Here is a 24,956-nt window from a genome sequence, read left to right on the forward strand (position 1 = left end):
CTCGATGAACCGCTCGCCATTGCCGTGACGTGGAATAACTGGAGGTGGGAACCAAGACGCAAATGAATGTTACGACTCTGACTTGTACACAACCGTCCCGTCACCCTTGGCATCATCAAAATGCTTTTCGTCTCCGTCGTTCCCGCTCGCAATCACCACTGACTGCCCTGCACTTGTGAAGCTCGGAAATATTCCCGGCGATACCAGCACACCGTAACCGCGATTATCTTCAAAAGGCGTTGAAACGCACACAAAATCCACCAGCACTGTCAACCAGCCTAACCCAAGATAGCAATCCCCCAGAAGATTACGTGCCTTAACTCCGAGGGTCTGCGGCGGACATAGGTATCTTCGTTCCACGCAAGCGACTGGCGGTTTCATTGCGCGCTGGTTTCAGGGTCTTCCGGGTCAAACGATCAACGGTCGTACCGCGGTTTACCGGCAGTTCGGATACGACGACTTGTCCGACAGCATGGCTTCCGACATAAGTGATCGCCATTAAGGAGCACTATGTGCGGCCGTCCAGTTGGGATCGGGGATAGGCAACCTCCGCGATGGGGTCTTGATGGGTAGGTGACGGCTTGGGAATAATGCTGTGGAATTCCATGCCCATGAATGGACATTGGATACCCAGCAGGATGGACAGGAGCAAATCCAAGTGGAAGCCCACATACCGATACCCCGAGCGGACCGGGCACCACTCATCGCCGAGTGATCCACCGCAGAATCGGGACTTTGTCGGGCGGGTTATGGGATGGAAAGATCGATTCCAGTCACCTGGCTCCGGGATCAGCAAGGCTAGAGGTACCGCTAGAGGACCGGAGACGGTAGCCACCAAGGTTCTTCCTCCACTCTATTATTCCCGTTAGAGTATTCCTTTAAAAGCGAGACAGAGTTCCATCCACCGGTTTACTTGCCTTCACTTACACGTGGACCAAGTGGTGTATAAAACCATCTCTTCGACCTTCAACTTTCCGTTTTCGCCAACTTCCCCGTACACTATATATTCCGGCCTGATAGCATCACTGGAACAACTCATCTTCAAGCACCTCTTGGTTCCAACAGCAAAAATGGCAGCGTCAAAAGACACCAATCCCTCCCAACCAACCATCGTCATCATCGGCGCCGGCCTCACCGGTCTTCTGGCAGCTCAAGCTACGAAGAAAGCATGTTTTCTTCCGCACTCCTCTGCCTCTCCAACAAATCACTAACTCCTCACAGCACGGCTTTACCGTCCTCATCTACGACTCGGAACCACACCTCAACTCCCGCCCGCGCGACTGGACGATTGCCCTCCACTGGGCTCTCCCCATCTTCTCCTCCCTCCTCCCGCCTTCCATCCTCGCCAACTTCGACCACGCTGTCTCCAACCCTCACTTAGAGTTTGACGAGTGGGCGGAGACGCTACCTATGTATAATGGCGAGACGGGAGATCTAATGTTCAAGAGCGCGGTACCGGGGGCTAGGAGGATTACCAGGAGGGGACTTAGGGAGGTGTTAAGTGAGGGGTTGGATATCGCTTGGGGACGCAAGGTGACTAGATTGGATACTGAGTCAAATCCGGAACAGGTAAAGGTTACTTTGGAAGGGGAGGAAGGAGTAGAGGAGGAGGTGTGGGTGGATTATGTCCTGGGAACGGACGGGGCGGGGAGTAAAGTCCGGGAGATCCTCTTTGCGAATCAAGAAAATGGAGAAGAAAAGGCAAAGGCGAAGAGGAGTGGGTTCATGATTGGGACGTGTGTTGTTGATTATCAGGATGAGGATGTGGTGCGGAAGGTGCTGGAGAAACATCCGGTCATGGCTATGGCGATGAGTCGAGGGGCTGTTGGGGCATTTGGAGGTGAGTTTTTCCTTTTTTTTTTTTACCTACCCAAAACCGAGAAAGAAAGCACGAACAAAACGAGCAAAACGACATCACAAGAACACGACAGCGAGCTAACATATCGCAGTCCAATACACAACCGGCACCCCTCCCTCGAACCTCCACCACACCTTCTTCTGGACCAAAATCTGGAAAGGCAGTCTCTCCACCACGCCCGACATCCCTCGCAAGGGTCCCGAAGCCGTCCGCTACCTCAAACAATCCTGGCAAGGAGACCTCTCACCCGATTTCCAGTCCTTCGTAGACGCCACGCCCGAAGACGATACGCACACCCAGGCCTTCATTGACGAGATGGGTACCTGGATTGCACAGCCGTTTGATAATAGGGATGGGAGGGTGACGCTGGCAGGGGACGCGGGACATCCCATGCTGATTTTGAGAGGACAGGGGTTCCAGCATGCTGTTATCGATGTGCAAAACTACGTCCAGGCTCTGTTGGAAATCAGGGACAGTAGAAGGGATAGAAAGGAAGTGGTGGCGGCGTATGATAAAGATATGGTGGAAAGAGGGAGCAAGGCCGCCCTACAGGCGCTGGAGGAGGCCGAGTTGGCGATGGATGCGAAGAGTGTGGAGAAGATGTTGATGGTTAGGAGGGGACATGGGAGGAGTGTTTGAACCTACCTCTAGGTCTTAGCTGAGGCTTGATGACCGTTACGGCACGGGACCGGATTCGTATTGGGTCGTGTGGGTATGATGACAAATAGGAAAAGAAGACAGGATTCAGAGCAAGATGAAGAAGAGGCAGAAAAGGGGAAAAGAAGCGAAGACAAGGTCAACAAACCCACATAGAAGAGGCCATTCAGAGATGATGAAACACTGGTTGTTCTTGGTGTTGCTCACTCGCACTTGGTTTGCCCTTTTGAGAATCTGAAAGGAAAGAAAGGAAAGGCCGTCATTCGATAGACGTTACATACAGCGATACAGGTACCTCCCTACCTGTAGTGTACGGACCCATACAGGGCAGCCCGTGTCCTTTGTCGAATCCTTTGAGTTTCCGCAACATTCGAATATCGAAATGCACGAGAAAGCAAACTCGGATTTTACGTCGGACTTGTTCGAGGAATTGGCGGATGAATTGGAAATCGGGAATAGGATCCGCGGATGTTCGTTTCGCTTGGTTGGCCGGTTTCAAGCGGCGGCACCGGCAGTTAGGGTTGGGGGGGATGGCCGATGTTACATTACATACTATGCGATGTTTTGCAGATTACGACGTCGTTGAAACTTTGAGCGTTTGGTGTGATTGGATGCTTTGTAATCGATGGTTGTCCATCAACCAACAACGTTTTGTGCAATTCTCAATAAAAATCAAGGGGAAGCGATGGAAGAGAGGTAAGCATCTGACAGGAGGGAAAAAGAAAAGAAACAAGAAAGAGATGAACAGACAGGGAAGATGACGCTGTTGGTTGGATGGGCTAGACCTGGGAGTAGGGAACCACGTGGGGCATGGTGGCGATCGGACGGGCCCGGGGAAGAAGGGAATGGGGCCCCGGAAAGCCGAGGTGGAGGATTTTGAGAATCTTCCGGGGATCTACCATACGTTTGTAAGTGGAGGGAGGGTTCGTTAGTGTTGATATCAACCTGAGGATAGTATACATGTCCAGGTAATATTACATACTCACCTAGTGTTTCAGTCTGTCACTGAAGACGGCCAAGTGTGTGTATGTAAAAATGTTACCCGACAGAAACCGAGAGACTCCAAAAAGAGGGGAGGTACATACACATTACCGGACCTAACAGACCGAGACGAGAATTGTACCTACCTTAGCCGAGCTTACCTTCTGAATTACTGCGCGCAATATCACAATTGCCCATTCGAGACACTCAACTTGATCGCCGTCGTCGTCAACCGCACTCTTATGCCTTTGACCTTCCTGCCTGATACTTTATTTTCCCCGATCATGGAACCTACATGAATTCGCTGCGATCCAAGTTCTTTCACACCAAGATGCCGGGTTCTAGTGGTAGCAACCGACCAGCAGCAGCAGCCGCGGACAATGCGACTGTAACGTCGAATGCGCAAGGCCCCGCTGCTGCACAGAAGAACAGTGTCGACCCGTCCATGTCAGCAAACACCGTGACCACTTCCAACACTGTGTCAGACGCACCTCAGCAACTACTACTTCAACAAGAAGCCGAAGAAGCTCACGAAGTTCCCCTCCTGGCTCCAACCACCACCTACGAACAGCAAGCAACATCCTCATGGCAGTTGAATTCCTCCAACAACAGTCACCACCATGACTCTCGCGAGTATGGCCACCACCACGGCCCCCACCACGACAACATAGAAGCCGCCGGCCACGACTACGCCTCCGACTCGGACGAGTTCTCCCTCACCGAGGGCTACGAAACCCAATCCACCGGCAGCACATCCGCCACCTCGTCCATCTACGCGCACACCTACGAGCACGGCCGGCGCTACCAATCCTACAAGAACAGCCGCTACCCCATCCCCAACGACGATGCCGAACTGTCGCGCGAAGACATGAAGCACGCCATGCTTCTTGAGCTGCTCGACGGCCAAATCAGCTTTGCGCCCCTGGGAAAAAGTCCGCAGAATATCCTGGACATCGGCACGGGGACAGGCATCTGGGCCATCGATGCCGGTGATCGATGGCCGATGGCGAGAGTCAGAGGGATGGATATCAGTCCCGTGCAGCCGGTCTGGGTCCCGCCGAATGTGGACTTTTTGGTCGATGATTGTGAGCAGGAGTGGTTGATGAGGGGAGAGCTGGATTATGCGCATTTTCGGTTCATGGCGATTGTGTTGAAGGATTTGCCCGTGGTGTTGGGGCATGCTATGGAGTAGGTCTTCTTTTACTTTTCGTCCCATTACCTGCAGGTGGTGACAATCTGCTAACAGACCACAAAACAGAGCCCTTAAACCAGGCGGCTGGATCGAGTTCCAGGAACTAAACTGCGAAGTCTTCTGCGACGACGATACCATGCCCGATGACGACCCGGTCAAGGTCCTCTATGACTTTAGTCAAGAAGCCTTTGCCAAGTTCAACATGAACATTACCATGCCCAAAATCCTCAGGCGATATCTCGCCGACGCCGGGTTCGTCAATATCCAGTGCGTCGTCAAGAAGGTGCCCATTGGTGTCTGGGCAAAAGACAAGACGCTGCGGCTGGTGGGCATGTATCAGAAGATGGCCATTCTGGAAATCATGGAGGCACTGGCGGGCAGACCGTTTGATGCCCTGGGGTTAGATCCGGTGCAAAGGGAGATGATTCTGATGGAGGCGAGAAAGGGGTTGGATAATCCGAGGGTGCATCGGTATTTCAACTATTATTTCTGGTTCGCGCAAAAGCCTCTGTAGGCGGGAGACTGGGCAACGGAAAAGACGAGAGAGCATAATGGGAGTTCGGGTCTAATAAGCATTTGGGCAGTTGGCGTTTGGTTTACTACCTATCTTGGATCCATCGCTTGGAGGAAGCACCTCGTCGATATTTACGGTTATTTTTCTGAGATACGTGCACATAGACATCGCCAGTAGGACCGGGGGAAGTATCACGAAGAGGTCGAGGAGTCGCGACCAGCATAATTCACAACGTTCTTTGTTATATTCTTTCATTTTGCTTTAGTGTCAAGGACCATTCATCCCCTGGTGGTACAGAGCAGCTGACACAGCAGCAGGTACCTATCTCGTGCAACCACAATCCCGGAACCGCAAACCTCAACACGGCCGGTTCCGACTAACAGCAACAACCAACAAGAAATAAATGCCAGTACGAAATCCCACGCTAAGAATTGCCAACCAACACAACATCAGAAACCTAAAACAGACGACAGGTCACACGGTCATCAACCCGTTACCGTTCATCATGAGAGAAAAGAAGAAGAAATATGAAATCACCACGTCAATCACTACAAGCACTCAGCTATCCGCCTCTAGCTTCTCTGTCTCCTCAATCTTGGCCCACCCCGACCCTGCCAACTTCAACTCGGGCGACTTCCTCAGCTTCAGCTTGGGACTGCGCTTGGGCGACTTGAACGAAGCTGCCGGGAGCGTTTCAAAATTGTCCAGGTCCTCTTGCGAAGGCTCGGCAGGAGTAGGAGGGCAGGCAGCCATGGAGAGTCGAAGACAAACAACGGTATCAGGTGTCATGATGGCTTCTTGTGGAGGAGAAGTTTCTGGAGTTAAAGGGCGGCTACTAGTGGCGGCCGTGGTGGTGGTAGCGGTGGCAGAGGATGATGGGGGAAAGCAGTTGGAGAGGAGGATGAGGGCTTTCGAGATAGTGGTGCTTTCAGGTTGTGCTTGGGAGTCAGGGGAGGACCGCCCAGAGGCGGAACGTCCAAAGGCGGAGGAGGAGGAAGACCTAGAGTGAGAAGTGGCGGATTCAGAGGAGGAGAAGGTGGTGCAGGTCATGGCCGGCTGGAGGACCATCATGACTGATGGAGGTTTCTCGCCATCTGCCGATGACGGCCTCCCGCCCTCAACCTTTTCCTTCCCACCATACACCTCCATGTCCTCGCTCTCACCATATTCAGGGAGGTCGAGCAGTCCCTTGAACTGCAAGTCTCCGTCTGACCTCCCCCACACTAACCCGGAAAACCTCAATGCCAAATCAATCTCCCCTACCAACTTGCCTTCCAACAGACTGATACCTTCAGGAGTCTGCTCGCGGAGCAAGAAGCGTGCAGGACCAGAGAGGAACCTATCCTTCAGCTTGCGAGCGTACTCCTTTCGGCACTCAGCGAGCATCCGACGGTCGCCGTTCCCAGAAATAGAAGGGTGAGTGACGTCAAGGGAGAGGCCAGATTCGTGGAGGAGGTGAAGAAGAGAAGCGCGAAGGGAGGAAGCGGAGGTAGGATTGATTTGAACTAAAGTCTGTTAGTACCAAACTGGGAAGGAACGAACAGTGCAAGCCAAGGGCGAACTTACCATTGCTCAAAAGCTCAAAAAGCGCCTCCATCTCCCCCTCCAGGGGCAACATGTCCGGCTGAACACTCGGCTCACACCCCTCATCCAGCGCAACAGAGATCACCCCCAGACTCTGCATCGACACCGCCCCCGGGTTCGTCAGCCTCGGGCTCATAAAACTAATCGACCTCGCCGTCGCCGGCATCACCGGTACATCCACCGGCAACCCCGGGCTGAGAAGGGCAGGTGAAATGTGATTATCCCACGTAGCCGTGTCGACCCTAAACCCAGCAGGTTCAACATGATTCCTCATCGAAGAACCCCCCCTCTCGATCGTCGGGCTCTCCACATCCACCATGTCCCCATCCAATCCCGCCCTCCGCAGCGCCTTGAACACCCACCACGGCGACGCGAAGCACTCCTTGGTGATGAAGTTCACCAGCATCCCGTACAGCAGGCACCGGATTCGCTCGTTGTTGGCGTCGGCCGTGTAGGCGATGAACTGCTTGGGCAGCTTGTCGTCGGCCGTCAGCCGGACAAAGTGCGACACACCCCGCGCGACTTCGTCCCGTTGAAGCGGGTGCAGCTCGACGAGTCGGTTGGGGTTGGTGTGCGCATAAGAAGAGGACCACGAGAGCCAGGAGGCGGTGCGGGTGGTGAACCACGAGGAGATGTCGGTGGGGGTAAGGGTGAGGCGGGGTTTTGTGCCGGGAAGGATGGAAGGGGCGGTGGTGCGGGTTGAAGGGGTGGGAGACGGGGAGCGACGGGTGAGTTGGGTTATGTTGTCTTTGTGGACGGCAACTTCCTGGTTGTGCTCTTCTTTTTGATTGGCAAGCTGTTTCTCGAAGACGACCTTTTGTTGAGCGAGCTGCTTCTTCTGCTCGGCTAGCTGGTTCTCGAAGTCGGTCTTTTGCTGGGCAAGTTGCTCCTCGTGTTGTTTCTTCTGCTGAGCGAGCTGCTCCTCCAGCTCCTTGATCTTGGTCTCATAAGCCGTCTTTTGTTTCTGCAGCTCATTCTCTAGATGACGCTGGCTTGTCTCGTGCTGTTGCTTCAGCGCGACTAATTGGGTGGAGAGGCTATGCTTCTCCTTGATGGAAACTTGCGCGGTCCGCTGGAGCGAGGCTATCTGCTTCTGCAGGCTCTTGTTTTCCTTTGCCAGCCGCTCATTGCGTTCTGATTTTGTGGGAGGCTGGCCGATTGTCTGAAGAAAGCGAGTGACGCGGTCGTGAAGGAGCTTGGTGTTGAGTTCCTCGGCCTCGGCTAGGGACTTGGCTTCTTCTGGCGAGGGGAGTTCGTGCTTGTCTTCTGCTTTGGGAGTGGCTACATCATCGATAGATTCTGTCGTGGTTTCTTTCTTTTCTTCAGACTCTCCCTTGCTGACCTCGTCGGGCATGCCGGCGGCTATCCATCTTTTGAAGATCATATCAGCGCGGGCTGCTGCTGATAGGTTGTTGGCATCGGAACCGAGTCCCTCGCCGCACTCGGCTGTGGTGGAGCTGGGCTCTCGGATACCGGAGTGGGGGGTGATGGGTGTGGTCTCCAGCTGGGCGAGATAATCGGTCAACACTGAGAGAGTCAGCTTCGGTTTGTTGGTTGCTGGTACTGTGTCTGTTGGTGTCTCGGCTGGGGACGACGTGTTGGATGAATTCTGTAGTGCCGTTTTGTTGGGTGTTACCCCGGGAGGGGGCATACGAGCAATGCTCGCCAAGCTCTGGTACACAGCAGGCATTCTGACGATAAATGTGGGCGAGTCGATGAAAGACTTGGTGGTCGTTGTCGATGGACTCAGGTGTTCAAACTTCGAATGCAATAAGAATGTCTAGTGTAACGGATTGGACCAGCCGAATCAATGAATGGAAGTAAGCAAAACCAACAAAGGCAAGCTTGATACACGCAACAAGAGTGATTAGTATTAGAGAAGAAGAAGGAGAACACACTGAGCCATGATCGAACAAGAGGTTGGATCACAGGCGAGCTGAGGCTCGGGGGTCACGCTCCTCTTTACATGGCATGCAGCAGCCAGGCGGCACAGGCCCGTTGATTGAACTCGAGGATTCACGGTCCGTATCCAGCCGTCAACTTGCCATGGCCGTGAGATTGCCGCCTAGAGACCCCGAAGATATGCGCCTGCTTTCCCTCTGGCGCTTAGACTGCATACTGCCCTGATGATCGCGACAAGACAGACCCATATCATCATGCCATTAGCTTCCGGCGTGCCGGTACCGAATTGGAATGGCGTAGTTGCCATGATGGATGGGAGGGCCGTCAGTCAGAATTGCGAGAGTGGCTCTCTGCTCTCGTCGTTGTCTCCGGGAAGAAAGAAAGTCAAGTCTCCATGGGGTGCGGGATACTACTCCGTGTTTTATTACAGTGCGGTCGAGGCTTATTGGTGGGTATAAGTCACATATTCATCCAATGGAATGAGAAAATTGAGGGTTGATGCATGGCTAACCGCCGTGGTTGCAGGCTCGTCAACAGCTCCCACCAATCGACATTGTCCATTCTATCTTAGCGAACGTGCGAAAAGTCTTGGCCCACTCACCCACGCACCTGGAGCGCGCTTAGACAGGGGCATGCGTCGATTTAGCCGCCCAATGTCAAGCCAAGGTGGCGGCGGCCGTCAATATCACCCACCACCACGAAGACGGACAGCATAGCTCTTAATTGGCTGGAGCACTCCTTGAGAGGTGGCTAGGAAGATCACGCACGGCGGAGGTAGTCAAGAACTCACCAATACGCATTTCCCGCAAAAGACCGAAAGCTGAATGTTCAGATCATGTTCTTTGCTGGTTCATTTTCCTCATGAGTGGGAGGTTTGGCGCGGCTAAAAACGAAGCGTGGAAAGGATTCTCGATTCTCGATGGCGGAGCGTGAGAAACGTGCTCAAAGCAGAGAGTACCTCTACAGGTCCGACCATAAAAAGGCAGGCCATAGGGGAAACGACCTGCGGAACGTTGATTTCTGTGGATTGCTAGGAATTTTTGGAGGGGTGCCAGGTGTGAACACGATCCAAGATAGGTCTCAAGATATGTTTGAGTAGGGAATTGGCTTTGTGCTGAATTCAACGTTCTCGCTCGCTAGTAAATGTGGCGCCTGGTTGAGTTCGACACTTGCCGTCGAGCGACATCTGGAGTGTCCCGTCAGCAAGGAGAGCAAGAAGAAACGTGGTTTGGTTTCGCGTATCAGCCACCGTCACATGACTTGTCCGACAACACCCCAGGTTTCCCTTCAACGGAAAGGAGAAAGTAGGTAACCCGGCGATGATCTGGTTTTCTGAAAAGAGGTTCTGTGAGCCAAAGTGTGATGATGCAGTTTCGGGTGAAGTGAGTGCTCACATCTTGACCAGCACGATCCGTGGTTGGATCAGGTAGTGTTGTCCCTTGCAGTAGCCCGCGGCTTCGCTGCTGAAAAGATTCACGTCGAACAAAACTGATTACAGTGCCCATTCATTGCAACGTAATTTCCAAAACAAGGTATATCACATTCACCATACCTTTCATCATACACTTGTAGATGGCGATTGAGGCAAGATGCCGAAGCGAACACGCCCTTCGACATAGGCCCCTAACAAGGGTACCTATTGAGGTATGAACAGCCAGCAAGACAGGTGAAAAACTTGTCAATACCTTGATAACGACGTTAGATCAGGCTGAATACATAATAAGCATCCGAGAAAACCCAGCAGGCTTGATCACCAATATGCCACCTAACCCACGATGCCTGTCTGGCAGTTATGCACCGAATTGACAGATCTTGACAGCCGCGTAATCTGATGTGACGCTACTACTCTTTCTTAAACATTTTGTCCAACATCACCGGCCCATCCGCCAATCGGTTATATGGAAAGAAGAAAAATATGCCTGAGAAAAAGAACGCCACGCAAATAGAAGAATGATAAGAGACAAGAAAACTCCTTGGACAGTGTAGGTAATGAGTCCATGCGCTTTGGCCATTTTATACGCCTCGTTTTCCGTTACTAGAGGTAGACAATGTAGACAGCGGTCGAGGTTGAAAGGGGGGGAAAAAAAACCATGCAAAACTGAAGTAGAATCACACGATATCCGGGTGCAGCACAATCACGACGTCATGAGCCCTGTTTCCTGCTGCGGAGCTATGCCCACCTTTTCCAATGGAGCCGAATGCGAATCCATCGGATGCCCCAAGCTGGCAGTATAGTACGACGCCACCTGAGTTGGAAATTGCCCTTGTTGTCCATCCGGCACTCTCTTGGGCGACGATCTCACTGCCGACCTAGGCACAGGTCCGATTAACAACGTCCTCTCCGCCATTTCTGGTGGCGTCTTTGCCTGAGGTTCGGATGGCGGTGTGACAGTCACATTGGTGATAATTTGCGTCTTGGAAACTTGTTGTTCCTGGGATGATGTCGCCACGAGCACGCGAGCTTTGAGCCAAACCTTGGCGATCTTGCGAGGCTTGTTGGGATCGTCTTCGCGGCCTCCGCCGACTTCGATAGTTTCGATGGCTGGTTGCACGACCATGACTACCGGGCGCCCGTCGTAGTAGCCTGGAGGACCCGGCGTCTCGGATCCGACCTGGCCAAGATGGGCGGGAATAGCGTTGGGTGCTTGGGGACTTTGTGCGTGGCAGAGGGACATCAACCTGTCTGACGGCTTGAACAGTTTTCCCCCGAGTGCCGTGAAGCCATGGAATCGGATGGGGCCAGGGCGGGACCACAGTTGGCATGAGAAGATGAGAGCGTCGTCGATGTACTCGGTCAAGGTGCGTTCGAGATTTGCTATCCCGGCGGGATCTTGATCGTGGAGCAAGAACCGCGCGGGACCGCTGAGGAATCGCTCTTTGAGCCTTCGCGCATAGTTGAGCCTAGATTCAACAAGCATACGCTTGGCCTCGACACCTCCCGCATCCTGGGGGTTCTTTATGCTCATGCCAGAATCTGCGAACAACTGTACCAACTGGGCTTCTCTGAGCTGGACAGAAGTAATTCCGGATTCTCCTGTCTGGGCTGTTTTCTAGGTCAGCGATCATCAGAATAATGGCCAGTTGCAATGCAATTCACCTACCCTTTGTGAGCATATGAAACATGTTCTCCATCTCGTCCTTCATCGGATAAGCCAAACTTGAAGCGCTCAACAAACCACCAGGTTGCAGGTTCGTCGTTATCAATGGCGGCGGGAAGCGGGGATCTCTGTTTGGTGCTAGTGTAGGAGCAGGGGCGTAGGTACGAGGAGGAATGGCGTTCTGCATGGCGAGATCGAGACGGAAACCCCCAGGAGAGATTGCCGTAGCCGGAGCCACAAAGGGACTTTCGGGAGATCCAGCAGATATGGCGTTGAAGATCCAGAAGGGAGAGGAGAGTGTCTCAGTGCAAATGAAGTTAACCAGCATTCCGTGCAGCACGGCTTGTATCATGTCAGTGCCTTTGACTAGCAGCTCAGCTGGAAGTTTGGAATCATCGGTGAGCTTGACAAAGCTTTTGATCCCGTGGCACACCTCATGAAGCTGGAGTGGATGGAGCCCACTCGAGAGTCGATTGGGATCCTGAGAGGCAAAGTGTTGCGCCCATAAGAACCAGGACGCATCGCGCTCGGCAAACCACGAGGTGATCTGCTTATCAGATAGGCTGGGTGCAGGATTCTCAAACTGGGCGTTGGCGACTGCAAGATCGAGTATTTGCTCCTCCTGCCGCATGATTCTCGCTTTGAGCTGCTGAGCTTCAACCTGAAGAATCTTTTCTCGCTCCTTGATCTTTTGATACTCATCCTTCCACTGCTGGTGACGTGTCTCGTGATGTTTCTTAAACATTGCCAGTTGACGTACCAGCTCTTGGTTTTCGGCCAAAAGATCCCTTTCGGTGCGTTGAAGAGCAGCTACTCTCTGATACAACCCCCGGTTCTCCTGCAGAAGCTCTTTATCGGCTTCGGATGTGAATGACATCGCTGACATGGAGGGTATTGGGGTATCTGCTGCTGCACGGGCGGGTATCTGTTGTACCGGTGGAGCCGCAGGCTTTGGTGTTTGAGATGACTGAAGCTTCGGAGTGTGTGATGATTGGGGTTGTGGGGTTTGTGACGCATTAGACTGGGGAGGTGATGGCATAGGCTGTGGTGTCTGGGCTGCCAGAGATTGCAGATACATGCTGACCTTGGTGGCCGCAATTTCGCGGTCATTGTCGTAACTTCTTTCATGGGCCAAGAGTCGAAGTTCCTTCGAGCTAGCTGCTCTGCGGTGAGATGATGTTTGCGACCTGTCTGTGTCTCTCTCCCTTTCCCTCTCCATCTCCCTTTCTCTCTGTCGATCCTTTGTCGAGGCGTGGTTGCTACCCCGGCTTAGGCTGGTATCGCGATCGTCGATAGACGCTTTTGCAGTGCTTCTACTCAAGCTACGCTGGCGACTTTCCAAAGCCTCGCGACTCTCCTGTATGTCGCGGCCATTGCGTTGTTCGCTCCTGGACCGGGACTGGGAATGGTGGCGGCCAGACCGAGTTCGGCTATGGCTTTCTTGGGTCCGACCGTGGCCTTCGCGGGACTGGCTTCTCCATGACTTGTGGACCTTTTGGACCAATTCTGCAGCTGAGGGGTTGCGGTTTTTGGGAATATCGCCAAACTGCCCTAAAGTCGAACTGGGCGTGTCTGGAACTTCAGGAAGCGGGGAGAGTAAAGAAGAAGCGGTGTTGCTGTCGGGATATGGTGTAAGAGGCAGGTTCATGGATTCGAGGATGGTTGCTCTAATTTGAGAGCTGCCGTTTGTCGGAGTCGAGTGATAGGAAGACGAAACAGATGATTCAGAGTCCCTTCGAAAAAGCAAGCCGGGATCTATCCATCGATCTGGGGAGACTGCCTTGGACCGGAGGTCAGTTTGGCGGAGACCGGTGCCCATGGTCAGGGTAAAAAGAGTCTGGGGAAGGACGGGGAAAGGCTCGCTGGATGTCTAATACTGCGATGCATGAAGATATGGAGGGACAATTGAGAGACAGCGAGATCTAAAGGATGAGGACTCAGTCAAACCCGTTACAGACTCCCAGATTGCGGTCCAGACTTCCACCTGGCACTGCTGGGTGGAGGAGACGGGGCCTCAGTTGCGGAGAAGCAACGCTGAGGTGAGAGGAAAATGTCCAGGTAGGAAAAGAACAGAATGAGACAGGAAAAGAATGTGAGTTTGGCTGGTGGGACTGGCAACGCTAGGAGTTAACAGTTTAGGCCCAAGGCTGCTGAAGGTGAGAGGACCCGACTCTGCCCTGCTCTGCCTACCAAGGACGCCAACTCGCGTGTCCATGTTTTCTTGTTCCCTGTCCCCAGGCACGCCAGAAACTCGAGGCCGCGCTTCCACTTGGCGCCAAAGTGCATCCCATATCCCCGGACACCAATCCTCAGAGCCACGCTCTTTTTCACATTCCCACCGTTGACTGGCTGAGCTCAGCACTGCTGGCCAGCCGTTATGCAACCAGCCCAAGCCCGCCAAGCTTTGACAGGTCTAGCGACTGAAGGGACCAAAGACTGTGGTTTTCACACCCCTGGACTTCGAGGATCACGCGCTGTCCACTTGGATACCACTGTAAAAGTGGCGCTGAGAGCGGTCAAGGCCTGTCAAATGCTCACTGACGGCTTACCACTGGATACATAGCTCGTCCATCACGCGGGGTTGCCCTGCAGCAGATCCTGTCTGAAAAGACGGGTTGGGTTTGCTGGAGGGTAGGCACACGATGATGCCTGTGGTCGCGAAAAATATGAAAGCCTTCATGTCACGCACAACACTGAGAATGCTAATGAAAGAACACTGAAGATCAGTACAAAAGAAACAAAAATGAATTCGAGGCCTCGACTAAACAATCAGGAATTGGGATGGTGAGTGACAGGCACCTCCACGTTGGTGTCAGGCAGGAACATTAGGGAGACAGGGACAACTGGCATCTGCGGGGGTCCTGCCGCGTTGCGCACTGCGCGTTACCGGTTTGTGTTCCTGGGAGACTGCAATCAGACGACCCGACGTCGTCGTCAACCATCTGACAGAGGAGGACACTAGTCGAGTGGTGTACAATCCCTGGGTTCCGACAATCTGGATCGGTCGCGTGTAATGAGGCCTAGCGAGCGAGTCCAACTGAACTTGAGCAAAAAATGCCAGGTTCCATCCGCGTTAGAATTATCGGATAACCATACTCTTGGTGTTGCGTTCTCTCTGTAATGCTCTTCAAGGCCATGTTGTCGGCTACTCGGCGGTTTCAGAAATGAGATTGGGTCGCCGAATTCGCTGTGTTGGTGATGAGGTTGTGGTGAGCTGCTGAACGTTGACAAGGGTAAAAGTTCATTGACGAATGGATTGGATGAACCCTTCATGCGGGCCCCGCCGCACAGCAGCCCACTTGGGTGGGGTAAGACAGCCTAGCATCTATCACACACTGTGTCGTCTGAGTGACGTCTCTGGAGTTACCTCACTAACAACGTCTCCTTACTCAATAACAAGGAAAATCTTGAGCTCAACTTTAAAGCTTATTAGAAAAACGACCGTAAGCAAGGAAGAGCATTCTTTGCAACAAATTCCACCAGAAGTACTTCTCATCGTCACGACAACAACAATCATCCCTAAGTATCACTCAGAGATCACCGTGTGCCCCGGGGCCGTGGCTGCTAACTTGTGAATCCAGACACTGTCCCCAACGCCGATAAGCGCCCTGGAATGTGACGACCTCTTCAATCCTACAGCGGCATCTCTCCTCCCTCATTGGCTGTTCACTCTATCAACATAGTCGAGCTTAACCTTTTCCAGCTTTCTCTAGTCGTCGCTGCTACCCTTCGCCGTATCAGCCAACGTTCCTTCCCTGGATCACTACTTATCACAAGGGAAGCCTCGATTGGGTCCCTTTACTGTGTCTTTCGACTTGCGCGGCGCTGTTCCACGGCCTTGGTCGAGCGCTGCAACCAGACGCCATCGCGCCTGGCGCCTGGCGGGTATGGAAAATAACGTTCAACTCCAGAAAGGGCAAGTTGACGATGCCAAGTGGTATGGCGGATGCGGATGGAAATGCGATGACGGAAAACGGACTGTGCTGGGGAGAGACGAAGGCCTGGGAGATTACCGTGCGAACCACTGCATATCGCAGCAACATGGTTCGGTTGAGAGTTTCTCTGATTCGTGCTCGCAAGCGCAAGCGCCGTGGACTTGGGAAATCAAACTCGTACCAGGTGGAGAGAAGCGCTCGAAGCGCGATGACTTGTTCCCTAGGTAGCCCTGGTTGGCATGTGTCTGGTCTGGGCCTTATGCGATGGCATCATAATGGACACCTAGGCTAAAGGGTATACCTGAAACAACTTAAAGCTCAAGAGGGCAGGTAGGGTATCTTCTCGAAGTTGTGGATATCATGGAGGAGCTTAATGGGTTGGTGGAGTGCCTGTGATGTATACAGAGGCGAGAACTTACCAGACCCATATGTAATGACCAAGTGGTGCCCACCTTCGAAGTCATCTGTGGTAATTCTTATTCCCGAGCAAGTAGCATTGGGGGCCTCCGGGAAAATCAACAGGTTTGCGGCTCTCTGGAGATAATCGCCGTTAGTAAACTTCCGTTTATCTTCCATACCAAAACTGCTCTTGGGTACGGTAACGTCTAGGTCAAACATGAGTAATAAAAGATATGCGCATATTAAGCTTCGTGAATAGGCGCAAGGGAAAGTCAATCGAGTTTGAAGGGTAGGGGGAAGATGCTTCTGGATGCTACGATAGGTAACCATCTGATCCTACCTTATGCATAGAGGTAGTCACTTACAAGTGTAAGCAGCCTCAATCTTCACCTATGCCCACAACGTACCAGAAGTAAGGAAGACTCAGAGAACCAAAGAACTTGAAGCATGATCGATTGGACTTAGAGCACGACTTTTAGTCTTCTTTGTTTGCACTTGATTGCCCCAGAAAATGACGAGTGTCGTACAACCCTAGCGCGAGACACGTGTCATCCATCCACAATCTCATATAACCCGTACCACCCAACTCGATATATAACATTGAAGACGTGGTGACGGAGTGGTCTAACGCGCCAGACTTGAAATCTGGTTCCTAAGGGAGCGTCTGTTCGAATCAGGCCCACGTCGATATTTTTTGCCTTTAACCTCGTGTTCCTGCTTGTTTTGGTGTTGGTGTTGATGTTGGGATTGGCAGGTGCAGTTGACTCCTTTTCCTCCCTCGAACATCAGAATGGGATAAGGTCCGTGCGGGCTTCTCTCCTTTTTCCCCTTTCCATTTCCACTTCCGGCCTCTTTTTGTTTTTCACCTTTGAATTCCATCACAATGCGTGCGGAGATGCTCATGCTGACCGAGGAGAATACCGACATAAGTGTTATGCATATAATCCAAGTAGGTAGTAAATATAATCAAACGAAGAGAAAATCCATATGTACAAAAGTTCAGATCACCACCTCAGCCCATCATCGAATCGACATCATCCGTCCCTCATCATCTCGTCCCCTTTAACTGTTCTTCACACTCGCATCCGCATTCCCCGTCAACATCTCCGCATACCCACCAAACCACGCTCCCGCAATCGGCGCCCCCGTCAATCCACACTGCCCATCACTCTCACCACCCGGCTTGATCCACACAATCGCATCGACATTCGAGTTCTGCAGCACGCTCTGATCCGTCGTGGGGATATGGCCAAACCCAGCCGGGTTGACGTTGCACCAGTCACCCCAGTCCTTCCTGGCGCCCGGATAAGCCACACGGCCCTGGTCGATGATGAAGTGCGCAGGGAGCCCGTGTTGTTGGAGGTAAGGCGCGAGGGAGGAGGCGTAGTGCGATTCGTCGTAGGACGGGGAGCCCGAGGTGAAGGAGTCGCGCTTGGTGGCGAGGTAGGGGTTGTAGTTGGAGACGTTGGTGGAGAAACCGCGGACTTTGGCGGGGGAGGCCATGGAGAGGATAGTGGCGATTTCGTTGGCGGCTGGTTTGGAGATGTGTTAGTATTTTGGTGATGGTAGTAGGGAAATGAAAGGGAAAGGGAAATGGAAAGGGAGATGAAGGAAAGACATACCCTTGGGCAAACTATCACCCCAGCCCAACCATCCACCATTCGCAGCATCCAAATACACCGCCACGTTGTCCAACTGCAAGCTCTTGATGGCAAAAGCGATACCTTCCCGGTAGGTAGGAATCGCCTGCTTGCAAAACTCGACGGCAGAGTTGGTCACCGAATTTCCCAACGAGTCCGGCTCCACCACCACAGCAAACTGCAAGTCCTTGGCCGCCGCCAACTTGGCCGCATACGGCTTGACGAACTGCTCCTTGTAGATTCGCAGTCCGTCATTCTTGGTGCTCAGCTCACCCGCCGACTCGCCCGCAGAGCAGTCGCGATCAGGTATGTTGTACATCACCAACCCGACAATCTGCTTCTGTCCCGTCCGGCTCTGCTCCGCACGAGCGGCCTGGATGGCTTCGTCGATCTCGGAGAGCCCGGAGCGGGAAGATACCCAGACGAAGGAACCGATCTTTTGGACCTTGCGGACTACGGCTGCGTTTTCCGAGTCGCCCCTGGAGGTGAAGGCCTTGTATGTGTCCTCGAGCTTGGAGGCCCATTTGGGGTTGGCGAAGAGCTTCTTGCCGACAAAGGGGTTGGAGTCGGAGAGGGCCCGTGGGGCGTGAGCAGGGCCGACGGGGGAAGCGGTGACGGTGGCGCCGGCGGCCGAGAGGGCGGCAAGGAGGGAAAGGGCGCGCATTGTGACTTGGGATGAGTATGTAATATGGGGAAGATAGGGGTTGGGGAAGTGACGATTGGTGATGATGAGGATTGATGGATGGCAGGTCTTATATAGCTGGTGGTCAACCATCAGCACCGTACATTACCTCATTCTCCTTATCTTCTTGGTTTAAATTTGAGGTCATCGCATGCCGGGCGACATCCCCGTACTTCGGAAACGCCCAGCCGGACCTGGAAACAATAGATCCGTCGGCTTGTCCATCATCACCTTCCTGGCACTAATTTGTTCATGCTCTGGTTGTTTCAACTTGCTCGGCCCAGGTCCCGAGACTTACCAGAAATGGCTAGACGTAGACAAGTGCGAGAGCCATGGGGAAATTGGAGGATGATGCCGGGGTAAGTGGGCCAAGGCCAAGGCCGTCGGCAGGTGTGCCGAAAATCCGGAGCCAACACCTCCGCGATGTTACGCTACGGGAGTCGCAGGTTCCTTGGCCGAATAAAGAAGTTCCAGAAACAAGGAACCGGGTCAGGTGCCGATTAATCCCCAGATTCAAAAACGGTGGTAATGTCACCTTGACTGTCGGTCTGGGGATATTTGACAGATCTTTGTATGTAATGTGAGCCTGAACTCGCGCGATCTTGAGGAAATGAGGCGCGTGCATAAGCGATGGAGGTGAGGATAGTGTCAGGAGTGTAAATCGCAGACGGCAGCCCGCTCCGGAAGGAACTCAAGCCGTGATGATTCGTGCGCTTGTATGAAGATCAACGGTTTTCGGAGGTTTCCCGGCTGCCACTCGGCGAAACTGACGGGCCGGACAACATGGACTGGACCCCTATGTGCAATGAGTGCACATGACACCACATCCCATGCCTCTCATGTTAAGAAACATGCGCACGTATAGCAGCAACTTCTCATGGTTGTGGTATCACTCGAAGACCACACTGAATGGCGCATCGCGCCCTCTCTGACGCAGCCCAAATCGCGCCCGGCTCGTCCCGTTGAACACTTGTACATCACACATCCAGGACCCCGTATTCCACTTGACTATCGCAAACTTACCCCATTTTCAATCACATCTCCAGTAATGTTGTCAGTGGCAACATATCCAAAGGCCTCACTGCCTCTCATGTTGTGTTGTGCCATGCGTCTTGTTATCGGGATCATTGCTTTTTCTGCCATGTTTTTTTTTTTTTTTATTTCTCCGCGGCGCCATTGACTTTCCTTTCAGCTTGCCATGTACGGAGGAAACAAGCGCCGACCACGGAGATGGTATTCTTTTGGTCATGTTTGGTCAAGCCTCGTCAAGTTTTATCGCCCAGCCTGACGATATGGAACGACTTCGCTTCATATCCCGAACACCGGCAGCGGTTGGTTGAGCCGCGGTTGTTGCCACGGCTGTCATAGTCTGTCAAAGTCGCGTCCAAATGTCAAGGCCTGGTAAAGTATCAGTGGGCTGCCTGTCCGTGGTGGCTGAGTTATGAGAAAGACGTAAATGGCTTGTGGCCTTCCAATTCAGCGCTGACAGACAAGCTGCCGAGACGGGTCGTGTGCCAGGCTGAACCGCTGAGGGAAGGCCATCAGATTCAGATGTCCCATTGGTCGAGCTCGTCAACAGCACGCGACAGGCTGGCAGCACTCCCGATTCCGTATTCTCTTCTCCGAGATGATTTGCTTTTTTCCAGTTCTTCATTTGCGGTCAAGAACCTTTTTACCGGCGGGAAGATCGCGCACTTGAAGCCGATCTACTCAACCCAGGAAACTGGATCAGTTGGAGTATTGCGATCGAGGCCGAACTGCTGGGAAAATCGTCTCGTTCAAGTGAACGATGATCGCCAGTGAGAACCCAGTTCGCTGCATCTGTCCGGTATAACTCATGCGGCTACCCGTTTCCCCCAGGCCAAAGGACTTGTTCGAGGCTGGTACAGTAACCTACTGCGTAGAGGTAGAGGTAGAACCTGGACCCCTCTCCAACAGGTAGAGAGGAAATCGGATTGTGCATGCCAGCATTGCACGATTGACCCGATTCTGCGTATTCCGATGGATGAAATACGGGCCTCATCTTGGGACCCAGCCGCGGGTAATCGCAGCTGAAAACACTCCCATTCGAGTCACTCCTGGCTTCGCGCAAATCTTTTTTTGGTGACATAGATAGATAAGGTACCCATGGCGTCACTACATGGCCGTCAACTCTCCAGCCTTCCAGATCTCTGGGATGTCTCTTTTCACCATCTTGCTGCCATGATACTGGGATCTTGAATGGGGTTTCACAACGGGCGTTGAGCAAGTGTCAATGCATGTCTTGCTCCCTCGTTTCCACCGTACCGTGAGCCACAAAGTCATAAGCGCTTGCAAGTTCATATTGTGGTATAGCGGAGCGGAAACGGAAACCAGCGCCACGATTTCACGCACATGGCCGCCAGTTGCGGCTAAGGACTTAATAGCTCTAGGGCGGCTCGTCCGATGTGTGGGGGTGTATATCGTGTGGAGGCTCGAGGATCGAAGTCTGGGATCGCAAAGCTCATAAATGTCATTCACCACTCTCATCCCATATCGCCCTGCGATCCCGTCTCCGAAGAGCGCATACCAGTTACAGTATGATGCTCAGAAATTGTCCTGTCCCGTACACCCCCAACACCAATGCCACCCCTACACCCGCTACTCCCTCGCCAAGCACAAAGACCATCGTTCAGTCCTGATATATTGGCCGGCTATGACCTCAGCGACAAGTCCACGCAAAAGCCGACGATATGGCAGGTCAACCTGGTTTTGATCGTGCTCGTGGGTGTGGTCGTCTCTCTCCGCATCATCTGCCGGGCTTACATCACCCGCCGTCTGTTCGTCGATGACTTTTTCATCATCCTGGCTGGGCTTTTCACGCTGATTTCGGCGTCCATGGCTCTGGCGGCGACAAGGTACGGACTGGGGGAACATATCTGGAACTTGCCGATGCCGGTAGAGAACATGTTGGATATGTTGACGCGGTGCGTAAAGGTGAGCTTTTCTGCCCGGGGCTTGAACTGGTGAAGTTGTGAGGCTGACGGGATCAAAGCACATGTATGTCGCCCACGTTTCCTATGCGGCGGCTGGCGCCTTCACCAAGCTGTCTATCTTGACGTCGTACTTGAGGATCTTTTCCGGCCAAGTCCTGAGATGGATCTTGTACGGCACGGCCGTTGTGGTGACGGCCATGGGGGTTTGCGCCGTCTTGGCGACCATCTTTCAGTGTACACCGGTGAAGGCGGCGTGGGATTATACGATTGCTGGTAGCAAGTGTATTCCCTTTGTGGACTTTTTGTATGCGAATGCCGGGGTCAATGTGGCCATTGACTTTGTGCTGGTTGCGGCGCCGTTGCCGTATTTTTGGAGTTTGAGTATTCCGTTGAGACAGAGGTTGATGATTTGCGTGCTGTTTGGGGTTGGGTTTATGTGAGTGTCTGCGTCTTGGTGGTCATGGTCTTGAAAGACATGTTGCTGACTGTCCAGTGCTTTTGCCTCTAGCATCATCCGAATAGTCTCGTTGGGTGGTGTCAAGGGTATTGACGTGACTTGTGAGTTTCAAATCCAGCCCCGCGTGGAAGATTGATACTGACCATCGAGGCAGACTACCTCGTGTCTCCCCTCAACTGGACCATCATCGAGTGCTCACTGGGCATCATATGTGTGTCCATTCCCCCGATGCGTCCTCTTCTGGCCAAACTTGCCCCGCCATGCTTCAGTAGTCATATATCGGAAGGTGACCAGATATCGAAGGTGTACCGGGGCTCCCAGCCACGGACCCAGCAGCAAGGGGAAGTCCATGGAGTGTTTGGGGTGCAATTGGAAGAGATTGAGATGGCGGCGAGGAGGGAAAGAGAAATGCAGAGCTCGACAGGGGAGTTGCTGGCGTCTGTGGATGATCATCAGACGTGTTTTGTATAGCACTTGCTCAGTAACAAATCAGGATATCGGGTGTAAACGAACTCCCGGACTTTCGAGTTCTAGACTAGTTCTTCAGTGATGTTTTGTTGAAGTCGTCATTCTGGAAAAGCCGTTTGAAAATCGAGTGGAATTGGCGAGACAGCAATGGATGATGGCGCACAGACCCACCCCGATTTGTCTCCGGCAGGCCCCTTGGCTTGCCGGAAAAGGTGCCGTGGCAGGCATCAACCCCGCAAAGCACGGCCAATTGTCTCAGAGACCTTTCTCCATTTTGGTCCCTTTTGGGCGGCAGAAAGTCAGCAAAGTGTCAGCGAAGAATCCCCGCAGCCGGGTCCATGACTAATGATTCCCCAATTGCTGAATGTGTGAGACAGACTCGGACCCTTGGCTTAATTCGCCGTTCCCTGGGTACGAATCATATGTACAGTAATCCGCAATCTGACCCAGCGCATCCGAACTTTGTGTTAGTTCTGTTGGACAAGACCGACTCGGGAACTTTCTCTCCTTCTCTCTCTCTCTCTCTCCGAGTCTCTTTACGACACCGCCGACTTGTCGAATTGCTTCTCGCTCTTGTTCTCCAGAGTTGAATTGATGTTCCAGACCTAAACACGACCAAACAATTTCCATCCCACCAAAGCCGAACCCCCTCTAGAGCGCGCCCCCGTTTGCCCCTCCGGCTCAACACTTCCGAACACTTCAGACCAAACATGTGCCCGGCACCAACATCAGATGCGCAATCGTCGCAAGCCGACAATGCGACAACAAGCCAACTACCCTCCTTCTACTCTCCCAAGAGATCAGAGAACACCAGCGAGCAGTCTCGAGACAATGGCGACGTCGAATCCGTAGACCTCTCTACCTCGGCTCAACCGACCACAGCCCCCGCCATCACCCTCGACACCAGCGACAACCTCTCGACACACTCGTCGGTGCCCTCGACCCCCCTCTCCCAACCACCACCGCCTTCCCTCCTCTCGCCCTCCTTCACGCCTCCCCAGACCCCCGGCACAGCAACCCCCTCCACCTCCATAACCTCCCTCTCCCTGTCCGAGCCGCGCGGCATCCCCGTCGACAGCTCCATTCCTACAGGAGGATGTGGTACCAAGAAGCCCAAGCTCCTCGAATCTCTGCCGCACGTAGAGTGCATAGTGCGGGCGCGCATTCCGACCACCAACGGGGCCGAGATGTTCCTGCACTTGTACACCAACGACGTGGACAACAAGGAGCACCTGGCGATTGTGTTTGGGAACAACATTCGGAGTGAAAGTTTGGACCGAGTGCGGGAGGGCGAGACGGAGATGGACAGGTTGGTCAGGGGTGCTTATACGGGTCGGTTGTATCCCGGTAGGACGACGAGTCGGGAACCGGGTGTTGGAGAGACGAAGAAAAAAGATCAGGAAGAGAAGGCGGAGGAGAAGAAGCAGGTGCCATTGGTCAGGATACACTCGGAATGCTACACGGGCGAGACCGTCTGGTCTGCGCGCTGTGACTGTGGTGAGCAGTTGGATGAGGCGGCGCGCTTGATGTCGTTGCCATCTAACACCGCTGGTGGAATCATTATCTATCTACGCCAAGAAGGCCGAGGTATTGGGTTGGGCGAAAAGTTGAAGGCCTATAACTTGCAAGATCTGGGGTCGGATACCGTCGAGGCCAATTTGCTGTTGCGCCACCCTGCGGATGCGAGAAGCTATGGTTTGGCGACTGCCATGTTGCGGGACCTGGGGCAAAAGGAGATCAGACTGTTGACGAACAACCCCGACAAGATCAGGGCGGTGGAGGGCCCGAATCGGGAGATTGTGGTGACGGAACGGGTGGCCATGGTGCCGTTGAGTTGGAAGGGCAAGGGAGGGTTCAGGGCGCCCGAGGTGGAGGGGTATTTGAAGACCAAGGTACGTTTGTGACGCTGACCCTGTTGGTGATATTGCTGCTGCTACTGCTGGTGGTGACGACTATGTGCTAACGCAGGTGACAACAGATTGAAAAGATGGGACACATGTTGGATATGGGAGCGCTCCCTCAGTGATACATTTGACACAAACACGAACGAACACATTAGACAGTTCTTGCTACATGGCGACATCTATTCTGCATATAATCTCGTGTATACCGAGCATGTCTCTCTGGCGGCACAAAAATCGAGGCGTTTCGGGGGGTTCTTTCATTCTGTTGATTAGATATCTGTTTAGAACAATCTTTTACAGACGGTTATGGTCACACCGTGGATTGCCATCTTGCAAGTTCTGGACTGATCCTACCAGTATCCAATGCTCAAGCTCCCTCATCTTTTTGCCATCCCCAAACACACACGTCTCTCGCGGGGTACCTCTGGGAGGTCACAGTAGCTCATGACGCCTTTTCACGTGCTCGAGTCCTTCTATAATCTTGTCTCCTACATCGGACCTCTGAAGAGACGCACTCGGCTACAACTTTGGTTACCTGTACACTATATAGGTACTGTACTGTAGGGACGTTCTTCCTTTTGGAGTGCCGGAAGACAGTGGAAGATGCAACGAATAAAGTGCTGGCCCCACACGCCCCGCAATGTTTCATCCAACAGGAAGCACAATCAAACTTCTTGGCATCAACGTTGGGCTCCACCGATAAGGCTTGCATGGTGCTCCCCTCCTGGCGC

At 53.1% G+C, this 24,956-nt stretch overlaps 7 protein-coding genes and 1 non-coding gene across 8 annotated transcripts; 5 read left to right on the plus strand and 3 right to left on the minus strand.

The window, feature by feature from the left end:
* Window positions 1-970: 970 nt before the first annotated feature.
* B0T23DRAFT_41467 (uncharacterized protein) lies at window positions 971-2,725 on the plus strand. The gene is made up of 3 exons (XM_062839572.1): window positions 971-1,166; window positions 1,222-1,840; window positions 1,950-2,725. Exons 1-3 carry the CDS (start codon window positions 1,071-1,073, stop codon window positions 2,495-2,497), a joined length of 1,263 nt encoding a protein of 420 aa, XP_062698054.1. The 5' UTR covers window positions 971-1,070; the 3' UTR covers window positions 2,498-2,725.
* Window positions 2,726-4,050: 1,325 nt separating this feature from the next.
* B0T23DRAFT_372147 (S-adenosyl-L-methionine-dependent methyltransferase) lies at window positions 4,051-5,436 on the plus strand. Its single transcript, XM_062836708.1, has 2 exons — window positions 4,051-4,684; window positions 4,755-5,436. Exons 1-2 carry the CDS (start codon window positions 4,365-4,367, stop codon window positions 5,200-5,202), a joined length of 768 nt encoding a protein of 255 aa, XP_062698055.1. The 5' UTR covers window positions 4,051-4,364; the 3' UTR covers window positions 5,203-5,436.
* Window positions 5,437-5,608: 172 nt separating this feature from the next.
* Window positions 5,609-8,727, minus strand: B0T23DRAFT_41506 (uncharacterized protein). The gene is made up of 2 exons (XM_062839578.1): window positions 6,769-8,727; window positions 5,609-6,707 (listed from the first exon to the last, which is right to left on the minus strand). Exons 1-2 carry the CDS (start codon window positions 8,474-8,476, stop codon window positions 5,761-5,763), a joined length of 2,655 nt encoding a protein of 884 aa, XP_062698056.1. The 5' UTR covers window positions 8,477-8,727; the 3' UTR covers window positions 5,609-5,760.
* A 1,781-nt stretch (window positions 8,728-10,508) lies between these two features.
* On the minus strand, window positions 10,509-13,702 carry B0T23DRAFT_41533 (uncharacterized protein). Its single transcript, XM_062839587.1, has 2 exons — window positions 11,790-13,702; window positions 10,509-11,731 (listed from the first exon to the last, which is right to left on the minus strand). Exons 1-2 carry the CDS (start codon window positions 13,603-13,605, stop codon window positions 10,824-10,826), a joined length of 2,724 nt encoding a protein of 907 aa, XP_062698057.1. The 5' UTR covers window positions 13,606-13,702; the 3' UTR covers window positions 10,509-10,823.
* Window positions 13,703-16,725: 3,023 nt separating this feature from the next.
* Window positions 16,726-16,807, plus strand: B0T23DRAFT_t34. The gene has a single exon. It is a non-coding gene; the product is annotated as a tRNA-Ser (tRNA).
* Window positions 16,808-17,182: 375 nt separating this feature from the next.
* Window positions 17,183-18,424, minus strand: B0T23DRAFT_392906 (1, 4-beta cellobiohydrolase; the record flags this gene model as incomplete). Its single annotated transcript, XM_062838035.1, has 2 exons — window positions 17,183-17,652; window positions 17,743-18,424. The coding sequence occupies 2 exons, from the start codon at window positions 18,422-18,424 to the stop codon at window positions 17,183-17,185; spliced, it is 1,152 nt and encodes a 383-aa protein (XP_062698058.1).
* Window positions 18,425-21,043: 2,619 nt separating this feature from the next.
* On the plus strand, window positions 21,044-22,324 carry B0T23DRAFT_401842 (uncharacterized protein; the record flags this gene model as incomplete). Its single annotated transcript, XM_062838619.1, has 4 exons — window positions 21,044-21,397; window positions 21,456-21,832; window positions 21,890-21,954; window positions 22,008-22,324. The coding sequence occupies 4 exons, from the start codon at window positions 21,044-21,046 to the stop codon at window positions 22,322-22,324; spliced, it is 1,113 nt and encodes a 370-aa protein (XP_062698059.1).
* A 343-nt stretch (window positions 22,325-22,667) lies between these two features.
* B0T23DRAFT_372156 (GTP cyclohydrolase II-domain-containing protein) lies at window positions 22,668-24,602 on the plus strand. Its single transcript, XM_062836709.1, has 2 exons — window positions 22,668-24,213; window positions 24,300-24,602. Exons 1-2 carry the CDS (start codon window positions 23,032-23,034, stop codon window positions 24,345-24,347), a joined length of 1,230 nt encoding a protein of 409 aa, XP_062698060.1. The 5' UTR covers window positions 22,668-23,031; the 3' UTR covers window positions 24,348-24,602.
* The last annotated feature ends 354 nt before the right edge of the window (window positions 24,603-24,956 follow it).

Source organism: Neurospora hispaniola (genome assembly GCF_033458365.1).
Source record: "Neurospora hispaniola strain FGSC 10403 chromosome Unknown B0T23scaffold_1, whole genome shotgun sequence".
NCBI lineage: Eukaryota > Fungi > Ascomycota > Sordariomycetes > Sordariales > Sordariaceae > Neurospora > Neurospora hispaniola.

Bases quoted from the DNA above. Each gene is read 5' to 3' on its own strand.
- B0T23DRAFT_41467 (XM_062839572.1), top strand. From the start codon at position 1,071: ATGGCAGCGTCAAAAGACACCAATCCCTCCCAACCAACCATCGTCATC. The intron at 1,167-1,221 runs GCATGTTTTCTT...AACTCCTCACAG, and splicing joins CAGCTCAAGCTACGAAGAAA to CACGGCTTTACCGTCCTCAT. The intron at 1,841-1,949 runs GTGAGTTTTTCC...AACATATCGCAG, and splicing joins GGCTGTTGGGGCATTTGGAG to TCCAATACACAACCGGCACC.
- B0T23DRAFT_372147 (XM_062836708.1), top strand. From the start codon at position 4,365: ATGAAGCACGCCATGCTTCTTGAGCTGCTCGACGGCCAAATCAGCTTT. The intron at 4,685-4,754 runs GTAGGTCTTCTT...ACCACAAAACAG, and splicing joins GTGTTGGGGCATGCTATGGA to AGCCCTTAAACCAGGCGGCT.
- B0T23DRAFT_41506 (XM_062839578.1), bottom strand. From the start codon at position 8,476: ATGCCTGCTGTGTACCAGAGCTTGGCGAGCATTGCTCGTATGCCCCCT. The intron at 6,708-6,768 runs GTAAGTTCGCCC...AACAGACTTTAG, and splicing joins TTTTGAGCTTTTGAGCAATG to TTCAAATCAATCCTACCTCC.
- B0T23DRAFT_41533 (XM_062839587.1), bottom strand. From the start codon at position 13,605: ATGGGCACCGGTCTCCGCCAAACTGACCTCCGGTCCAAGGCAGTCTCC. The intron at 11,732-11,789 runs GTAGGTGAATTG...CCTAGAAAACAG, and splicing joins GTTTCATATGCTCACAAAGG to CCCAGACAGGAGAATCCGGA.
- B0T23DRAFT_372156 (XM_062836709.1), top strand. From the start codon at position 23,032: ATGTGCCCGGCACCAACATCAGATGCGCAATCGTCGCAAGCCGACAAT. The intron at 24,214-24,299 runs GTACGTTTGTGA...AGGTGACAACAG, and splicing joins AGGGGTATTTGAAGACCAAG to ATTGAAAAGATGGGACACAT.